Source organism: Sinocyclocheilus rhinocerous, unplaced genomic scaffold (assembly GCF_001515625.1).
Source record: "Sinocyclocheilus rhinocerous isolate Xijiao unplaced genomic scaffold, SAMN03320098_v1.1 scaffold67, whole genome shotgun sequence".
NCBI classification, from domain to species: Eukaryota; Metazoa; Chordata; class Actinopteri; order Cypriniformes; family Cyprinidae; genus Sinocyclocheilus; species Sinocyclocheilus rhinocerous.
In genome coordinates, this window is record NW_015664201.1 from 51351 (window position 1) to 62132 (window position 10782).

A 10782-nucleotide genomic window follows, 5' to 3' on the forward strand; every position below is an offset into this window, starting at 1 on the left:
AATAAAATAAAATAAAATAAAATAAAATATTAGAAAGGGTTGGTGTTGCCATGCCAGCTTTCTCGGCTATTTTCATAGCGACTAACAAGTTGAAATAGTATAAAAGAACAGTTTAAAAATAAAATAAAATTTATTTTTTAATGCAATAAAAGCATGTTATGGGTTTTTAAATTGTATTTACAAGTAAATTAAAATAATGATGATAATAATAATAATAATAATAATAATAATAATTTATGCATTACTCATTAATTCAGAATACTGAGAACTCAGGATTAGGAGAAAGAAAGTCAGAATTCAGAATTCATCTCTCAAATCTGACCTTTTTTTCCCATCAGAATTGCAAAATGCTGTGAGATAAAAAGTCTCATTACCTTTATTTATTTATTTACTCATTCATGCATTCCTTGGTAGAACGGGCTTCCGCAGTATATAGATGAATCCAGAGCATGCACAAACAAAATAGAACTTCATTTCATGCCTAGTTCATATGCAAATAAGCATACAGTTATGTTTTAATGATGATTTGCTTTATAATGATGTCTTCAGTTTGCATATTCACAGCTCTTGCTGTAGATAGAAGCCTGTGGCAGATCCTAACAGAACATGGGCAGGGGCACTGGAATATTCACCAATGGAGAGCAGCTTAAAACCTCCTCAAGGACAACACCTCCAAATCATCCTCAACATGTACCCACCATGTTTCCTGTCTAATAGCAGGCACTGCCTATAGAAAGAAACCCACGGCGGTGTGAAGGTTACCAGCAGACAGCAGTGTGACAAGGACACAGTGTTCACGTGTAATTGGCACCTCGGTGCTGTAATCACTACATCAGTATGCTACTTCTTGGTTCACGTTGAAATTGCGGCATATGGATCATTTAGACAGATCAAACTCCTTCCTGAGATAATCTTCACATAATATAGTCGGCATAAGTTATTCATGATGTGTGGGAATTCTCCACTGCGATGATCGAACATGAAACCAGATCTAATGACCTACATCAGAAGAACAAAGAACACTGTTGTGTAGAAGAAAAAAAAACTGTGAGACTGCAAAGTGCGAGCAAATTTTAAAATCAGGCAACATGGCTCATCAACATAATGTCAAGCACTTGAAACTGAAGTGTGATTAAAACATCAGCGACCAGAAATGCATGGTTTTGAGATGGCAAAAGGAAACTTCAAATATCAATAAAATCACTGATAGTAGAGAGAGAGAGAGTGGTGAAATGTCATGGTGAAAAGAAAGAGGTCAGCAGATCTGACTTAAATCCTTGCGTTCCTTGACTTTTATTCAATGTTCCTTCAGTAAAATCCATTGAAATTTAAGAAATCAAGACTATGGCAGCCCATTTCCACCTGGGAGTAAAAAAAAGCATTTTGTGACTTTACATATGATCACAATTGAGAGTTTATTTCTTGCAAATACAGGAAATTAAATAAGAGAACTTTATTTCTCTCAATTGCAAATGTATGTGACATATCATGTGACCTGTCACAATCCAACTTTATTTCTTATTTTAAACTGTATTTCACAATTAGCTGTTTTATTAGTTATATTGTGGCAGAAACAGACTTCCAGGACCGATTAGCTATGTTTCAATCAATCTATCTTTATGCACATTTTAAGATATCGCATAAAAAAAAAAAAAGAGCTGGATGGAAATGCCAAGATGTGCATAAATTATAAAAATGCACAAACAAAAATGTAAACTCAATTGAGGCAGATAAATGTTTTATCTGATAAGAAGACATGCACATAAATTACAATGGAAACACATTTAGCAAATAACTTCCTTGATGCGCATCAAAAACGTCATGTGACTTTGTGCAACTGGACGGCATAATTGGACTAACCAGCAGAATGATCTTGTTGCACAGCATCTGAAATGTTGTTTTGGTCACTGTGAAACGCCTGAGCCAAAGTCTGTTGTCAAAGTGGTTTGGTATAATTAATTACCTCCCAGAACTGTCTTACATGACTGTGTTCCCAAACAGCAGGCATCCACCTCCGAAAGCAAGATTAACATGACCGCGTTTATTGCTAGTATAAAGTAAATCATTATATACAAGAAAAGGGTAGCAAATGACCCTTTTCTTAGTCATATTTGGCATTGTGTGCAAAAGTTAAAATCACAACTTTGGATATAAACATATTGTCACGGTGCGTGCGGAGAAATGAGGCGAGGACTCAAGTTGCAGGAAGAATGGGTCCTTTAAGAGCGGTCACTTCAATTTATGAAAGAAATCAATAAAAATCTGTATGTGTGTAAGTGTATGTGTGTGCGTGAAAATATTCAGATGTAACCCCCTTTGTAATCGTTAACATTTTCATAAGTAACTGTAATTTATTGCTAGTATAAAGTAAATCATTATATACAAGAAAAGACCACAGTGGCTTCTCCTACTGTAGTAAATGACCATTTTCTTAGTCATATCTGGCATTGTGTGCAAAAGTTAAAATCACAACTTTGGATATAGACATATTGTCACGGTGCGTGCGGAGAAATGAGGCGAGGACTCAAGTTGCAGGAAGAATGGGTCCTTTAAGAGCGGTCACTTCAATTTATGAAAGAAATCAATAAAAATCTGTATGTGTGTAAGTGTATGTGTGTGCGTGAAAATATTCAGATGTAACCCCCTTTGTAATCGTTAACATTTTCATAAGTAACTGTAATTTAATTACATTTTTTCTCAGTAACTGTAATGGATTAACTGTTGTGATTAAATTATGTAACACAGTTACATTTAACTAGTTACTCCCCAACTCTCTGTGTAATGTAATAGATTACATTACTAACTACAATTTTTGTCATTTAATTTGGAATCAGTAACGGACAACAATTTGTAAGTAATCTACCCAGCACTGAGTATCTTATCATACAGCTCTTGCTACTTTTTTATGAAGGCAATAAACCACGACAAGTCGTGCGTTACTTCCACACCCTGACATTTCTGCACTCTTAAATGTTTGGAGGGAGTCATAGAGGCATTTCTCTATGTCACCGGCGTGTCCAGACCAAGTCATGGCTTTCACACCTCAGATGGTGATTCAGTCGAGGGGTTAAATGGCCGAGGGGGGGAATGAAACAACCCATCCCGCCCCCACCTTATGCTTCATCACCTCTGCGGTTACACATGCCTACAGTGGAGCCATGCCCTGTAACAGGAAACCGTGGGCTGTAGAGCTCAATGAGCGCCTGCTGGGCTCTGAGAGAGGGCAGTCCTCAGGCCAGGCCAGGCATAGGAATCACGCATCTTGGCCGACACACTGTTCCCACTAACTGGTGTCCCTCTCACCTCAGCCAACATTCGGCCACACCCGCATTAGAATGTCCCATTTCCAGTTTCCTCATGACTTTGTGCCCTTCTCTCATTTGTTTGGAAGTTATGTGCTGGTCATTTGTCCCACTCGTTTTGCAAATCAACAAATGTGAAAAAAAAAAAGTTAGAAAACAGGACAGGTTTGTGCGGTGATGAAAATGATCAAGATTAAAAGACTTTTTAAAATTATATACAATATATTTATATCAAATTACATGGATTTATCATTAATATTTGTTACTGCACAATTTTTTACTATCAATAAGCTGCACAACTTAAGATGCAGAGCCATTCAACGTTTAAAAATGTGTCTCAAGAACCCTCTCATCTTCCATTCAAACATTGTGAACAGAAGCTCAAACGTGGAACAAACATATGGTTCTTAAGTGCCAAGCATGCGCGTTTGAGCTTCTGTTCACTGTATTTGATGTGCTCTATATATGTGCATTGATAAATATTTACATAAAAAGGAATAAAAGACTAAACTGAATCTGTTCATAATTTAAAGCGATCGTATCTCTTCTAAAGATTACTTTTATACTTTTTTGAAGCTTGTAAATGTTGATTGCCTAGACTTTCAATGGAGAGACAAAAATGATGAGAGTATATTAAAAATGTCCTCATTTTTGTTCTGAAATAAATGAAAGTCTTATAGGTTTGGAACAACATGAGGGTTAGTAAATGATGACAGAACTTTAATTTTTTTTCCAAACCAGATTAAATTTCTAAATTATCCGAGTTAATGACATGACCATTAATTTTCTTCTATTAAATTCTGATAAAACAGAGATATTATTCACTGGACCAAAATCCTGTACACATTAACATTAATATCTGCATTTGTAAGGATGTAACTTCATCCTCTACAGACCTGAGTGTTATATTAGACACAACTTGACTTTTAAAAACCATATATCCCATGTTATAAAAACAGCTTTCCCGTTTCTACCTCGGGATGCCCAACCTGAGGAAACTACAGATTGCAACAGCCTCAGAAAGGAACTGCAAATCTGCAACAATAACTGTTTTCAATAAGGTTTCCTAGAGTTCCACTCCTGCTACTGGATGAAAAACAAAAAGCCCCGCCCCCAAACTCACACCATTGGTTGAGCTGTTGCCGTATCGTGCTGACAGGATTTTGAAAATAAACAAACAAAAAAAGAATGTTTTGAAAGCACCACAGAGCCTCTGTGTTACCACTTTAGGAGAAATCAACCTACAAGTGGCTAATTTACCGTTTTAAAAGGGTCATATGATGCGATTTCAAGTTTTCCTTTCTCTTTGGAGTGTTACAAGCTCTTGGTGCATAAAGAAGATCTGTAAAGTTGTTTTAGAAAGGCGGGGCATAGAGGAGAAACCATAATGTACAGTATGTGGAAAATAATGTGTTTTTTGAACCTTAAACTGCATAAACACATTTCATTACACCAAATACACCAAATAATGTTATTTTTAGCAGTATCATATGACCCCTTTAATGGCAAAAATTACAAACATCATCTTTAAGAGCACTATGAAGCTAGACTTAAACCGTTTCATTTCGCTTTTGAGATACTGAGAAAACCTATGACAAACAGCACGCTCCTAAAGCAGCTCTGACAGGGATATAAATGCAATAAAAGTGCATTTCAGGACCACCGTGCCACACGGCTGTCAAAGCCTTGAGTAGTTGCAGCAAAAGCACAAACAAGGTAAACTTTTATGAGCAGCCAGGAAATGTGTGGCAGCTGCCGTCTCCAGACCATCTCAGCCTGCACAATCCATTCATCTGTCCCCTATGTGTGTGTGTGTGTGTGTGTGTGTGTGTGTGTCGTCCCCAACCAACCCTCTTGTCTTCAGAGCCCATCACTTCCCCAGATGTATTCTGTTCGTCCTGTTTGCGCAATCTGCATTATGAACTGTCACATCTGATGAAATAATGGTAAAATGACAGCCGTGACAGCTCCGAATGCACTAGTCCGCTTACTAGACACTTTACACTTTCAGCATGACTGTGTCCCTTTCTTGCCGGTTGGGAGTGTTTTTAGAGATGGTCTTGCATGGTGAGTCAAGGTGACAACATCTTGTGTTTTGTAAAAAACAATCAGCGATAGAAACAGAATCGGTTTCACACTGAAGCAACAAGAATCCCTGAGCTTGCAACACAGTGTTGATACACTACATTAAACCACTCGCTGTCTCTCGAGGCATGCGGCTTCTGGGGAACGCCTTCCTCCCTTTATGTCTCTTTCTGTCGCTGTTCGGAGCTCATTTGAGAAACAGTCAAAAGGACCGTCTTTATCGGGATTCCGCTGAGAAGCTTTCTCAGTCATCTCTCCTTGAACGAGGATCAAACAAACGATGGTGTAACCGTCCTGAGGGCTCGGAAAAGGTTTTCTCCACATTTCAAGAGCGAATTCAAAGTCAACACAGCTGAGACGAGAGGGACGTGAAACCTAAAATGTGCCCATTACAGATTCCACAGGTGTTTAAGACATAAAATAAACAACCGAAGCTAAAGTAAACTTCTGCTTTAGAGGATCGGCCCTCGCTGGCTGACTTCTGAAAGGAAACTGTCTTGAATGGTAAAGCCCCACAAAAATAGAACGCATGGGAGTTGGGGAGCTCGGTGTGTGGTTAGGGAAGTGTGTGGGTGGGGTCACGCTGGCAGCAAACAGGTATGTGCTCACCGCAGCGTGTGATTGCAGAATGTAGTGTCTGAAGAGAAAGACAATGAACACCATCTCTAAATGTGAAAATAAATTCATTATTTATAAACAGAATATACCTACGTAAAATACTGAGCTCATAAATTGCATCTGACATAAACTGTGGTCCAAAAGCATTTTAAGAAGTTGTAGGTGTATTTTTATGCTTAGAGTATCATTGTTAGCTTAGCAACATGCAAATGTCACATTCTATTGCAATCAATAGTAAATCGAGTTTCCTGTGCGATACACTATTTGTTTACATTTCAAATATTATGCTTATTCAAATATTACATTGAAACATTTGGGTTAATTTTATGCTTATTAGAGTATCATTTTGTTAGCTTAGCAAATATGTTATGCTCACTGGAGTATCACGTTGTTAGCAATATGCTATTGCAAATTCTTTCGAAATTGACACAGAGTCAGGTTTCCAGTGCGATTTGCGTAAATAGGGCTATTTGAGGCATATTTATGCTTTCTGGAGTATCACATTGTTAGTAACATTCTAAAAACAAATTATATAGCGATCAACGGTAAATTAAGTTTCCAGTGCGATTCACATGAAGAGGGATAGTCTATTTGTATTGTTTTTAAGCGTATAAAAAAATATCACATTGTTAATTTAGCAACATGCTAACTTTAAATTATTTTGAAATCAATGGGGAAGTTTCAAGTGCGATTTACATGAAGAGGGATATATTTGTATTATTTCTGTTCTTATTTGAGTATCACGCTGTTAGCTTAGCAACATGCTAATGCCAAAATCCATTGAAACCTATGCTGAGTCAGGTTTCTAGTGCAATTCATGTAAACATGGCTATTTGAGGAATTTTTATGCTTATTGAAGTATCACATTGTTAGCAACATGCTAACGGCAAATTTTACTGCAATCAATGGTAAATCAAGTTTCCAGTATGATTCACCAAAAAACAAAAAAACAGACATTTGCATTGTTATTAAGTTTATTAACATTTCACATTGTTAATCTAACAACATGCTAACTTTCAAGTTCTTTTGAAATCAGAGGGATAGTCTATTTGTGTTGTTTTTAAGCGTATTAAAGTATCACATTTTTAACTTAGCAACATGCTAACTTTTGAAATCAAGGGCGAGTCAGGTTTCAAGTGCGACTTGTGTAAAGATGGCTATTTGTGTTATTTCTATGCTTATTGGAGTATCAGATTGTTAGCTTAGCAACATGCTAATGGCAAAATCTATTGAAATCAATGCTGAGTCAGGTTTCCAGAACAGAGTTCTAATCTGGCACAGAGTTGATGCCCATGTAGAGCATTCCAAATCAGTCACTTATGAGGTTCTATTTCTATTGTGATGCTTCCTATGTAGGCATTAAAGTAAACAGTAACTCAGGTTTTTGGAACCAAGCTATAGTCTCTTATTTTATGATGGCAGCATCTATCTTTATGCAATATTGAGTTAAGCTCACAGCTTTCAGCTGAAAACCCTTGAGAGGGATGCCAACCTGATACAAACTTGACCTGACTTTCTCAGAGCATGAAAAGCCCCAGCTTGCCCAAAGACTGTCTAGATGATGTGCAGTCAGCAGGCTGTGACCGCTGGGACTACCAACAGCCCCATGCACCACGGATAAGACGCCCCCAGTAGGCCATCCCTGAGGTGGCTTGGCCTGATGCCTGGCCTTTAGAGTGGCATCGTCTAGAGACATGGATCCCTCATCATTTGGGCACAGCCTGCCTACACATCCATCATCAATTCCCTCTTCATCACCGCCTCGGTTCTGTTCGGTCTGCAACATCCAAAGTCTGATGCACAATGACATTGTCCTTACGATAATTCATCTTGGTTCATGATGTCCTCCAGATTCAGCATGCACACTGCATCTGAAGGTCCTGCAAGTGACCCTGTTTGTTTAGGAGACCAGCCTCAGTCTATATTGATGAAGACCTTGTTTTTGTTTATTTATTCAGTCTGGCTTTTCTTCAGCCTCAATCAATTCAACTTCAAACTCTCAATCACCTTAATTTACCGTCATTGTTTTTGAACTGCAGTAAGAATCTCTTCAAGTTTGAACCCAATTAGATTAAACCCCAGACTGAAACACAGAATAGTTAAATAGAATCCGTTTAAGCTACACATCTGTAAAGGAACAGACTCTGAATATGTTTATACTGAATGACCTTGTCTGTGGCACCTTTGAAGCAGCAGACTTATATATCTGACATGAAACAACATTCACAATTTTGCTTCCATTACATGACGTGTTTCAAGGTGAAACAGGGTGTGTAATCCAATCAAATATGTAGGACGGGACTTGAGTTCATTCATAGGAACTGATTGGATGGTGAAAAATGGGCGTTCCATATAACAGTGGACCTGAATGTGTTCACAGTAGATTTTAGATAACTATTCCTCTCCTAAAACACCACTGGCCCCCACTTTTGAGGAGGTCAAGTTCACTCTCAAGAGCATTTTGATGTATCCCAATTGGAAAATTAAAATGTGCAAACGAATTTCTCCTGCTTTTTACAATTAGATTCTAATGCTCACTAAAACACTAAAATTTAATAACACTGTAAATTATAATCTTTAGCATGAATAGCTATAATAATACATTTTAATGTTGTCTTAAATTCACTTGTAGCATTTACTTTAATTTGTTCTTTATTTTTACACTTACAGTGTAAAAACAAACAGTACATTATTTTAATTGTGCCCATTTATTGATTATAAGAATGCCTGTGTGCCCTATGTCATGTCAAATAAGAAGTTGTTCCAGATGCAGAGCAATGTATTATTGAAAATACATTTAAAAATAAAATATAATTTAAATTACTAACAAAAACTACAACAGTATAGCAATGATACTTAATAACACTGCTCGGAAGTATGAAATTGGTGTGAAAAATATCCTTGTGTTGAGAAAACTGTTCAGCCAGTTTCAGTTTCAATCTTTCATAATTTTATAGTTGACTGGTTTTATTGCATCCACTTCTTTACACAACAAAAATGGCAAAATGTTAGATTAGAGGACAGAATTTGAGCTAAGTGTTTGAAATGAGCATAAAAAAAATTCTGCTAGAGAAAACAAACATTTATTTTATCATAGAAAAGTACACAGACAAGACAACCATAGAAAAGTATACTTGTAGGAATTTTTTAATCACAATCCTTGTAGGGTCTTTCCAGCATTAACATGAAATACAGAGTACAGTGGTGTTTATGCAATATCATTAAGGCTAAGGTAAATTATATAATTCTCAAAGATTGATGATTAAGCTCTAATTGGGTTTCATCCAGCTCAGTCTATAAATCAAGAGATCAAACAATGACTCATGCAAAAAAGAAGCGTTTAGTCATTTTCAGACACTTTTTTTCTCTCTCTCTCAGAACTGCTGCCCACATTCTGTCACCTTATAAAAACAAACACCCGGCAAAATGTTTTAGAAATAAAATATTTCTTATGTGACCTATTCAAAGTGTGAGTGTATAAATAATAATCACTTGAAATCACATCGTTTCAAGCGGTTTGCAGGCCCACAGAGGCAGAGCGTCTAAATGTCACTCGGTGACTCGAGCAATGAAACCGCACCATGTGTGAACCGATTGTAAGAGGAAGTGAATGGCGAGCTGGCAGGGGACGCATCCCATGTTACATCACAAGGCAAGCTGGCACTGAGGTGTCTATGTTGGGCACTATTCATGGGCACAGGCTGAGGCAGGAGACCCAGCAGGGCCAGGAAGAGCTATATGGAGCAGATGGGAGCGTCCTGCAGAGCAACAAGCCTCTCTATAAGTCTGAGAGGAGCGCTCTCCACAGTCGGACCACTGCGATAACATCCACTCAATTTATTAGCACCTTTCTCACCAGGTTATGTGTGGTATGGCTGGCTGGCAATAACAACTTCCTTTATTTTATTTTTAGAATATTAGCCAACTTTAATGACAAAGACAGTAGATAGGAGACAGGATTTCTTTATAAAGAGATTGGATCTGATCGGGATACAATATGTTTGATTTTTTTTTTCTCAAACCAGTTTAAGGAAGAAAAAAAAAAAATTCTCTGATTTCCTGATTATTTACTCACCCCAGGCCATCCAAGATCTATATGACTTTCTTTCCTGAGCTGAAAAGAAATTATAGTTTTGGAGGAAAACATTTCAGAACTTTTCTCCACTTAAAGGCACAATATGTAATTTTCGCCGCTAGAGGGCGCGTATTCAAAATAAACAAAGAGACAAAGGCATAGTTTGATGACGCCGTGACTGAGTGTGGAATCATGGGAGTTGTCGTCTTCATCCACACAGCCGATGCAATCCGACGGGACTCGGGCAGAAATCATGTTAATTGATGAGCTAATGATTTATTAATGTAGTAGAATGAAGCAGGGTGAGGCTGAAAGCCGTCGAAGTGAAACGAGGCGCTGAACGAGCGCGACACACGGCTGGAAAGCAGCGGAGCTTTTATTATGCCACAGTCGACTGCTTCCGCTCCTTCCGGTCGTGCGTATGTGGGGTAAAGCAGCGCTGTTTTATCATACTAGATACGTTTGAAAGTTCTGTTATAATGCTACTCTGTGCGGTCGTCGCCGGTCTAATAAAACGCACAACATATTAAACCGTCTTTGGTGTTTCCATGTTTTCTACAAAACAAAAAATCGAGGGGTTCGACGTCATTGGCAGGCGACATTATGGACACGCTCCGTGTCACTAGTTAAAATTGCTTATTTCTCTGGATTTAAACATTCTTCGAAACATTTGGGATAATGTAAGTACACAAGTCAGCAAAA

At 37.8% G+C, this 10782-nt stretch overlaps 1 protein-coding gene across 1 annotated transcript in view; it reads right to left on the reverse strand.

Annotated features, from left to right (window-relative positions):
- Positions 1–7815, reverse strand: part of LOC107729916 (phenylalanine--tRNA ligase, mitochondrial) — a 57883-nt gene extending 50068 nt beyond the window's left edge. The window contains exon 1 of the mRNA XM_016540653.1: positions 7462–7815. Coding sequence (XP_016396139.1) covers positions 7462–7815 — 354 coding nt within the window. The remainder of the gene's footprint in view (positions 1–7461) is intronic.
- Between the last annotated feature and the right edge of the window lie 2967 nt (positions 7816–10782).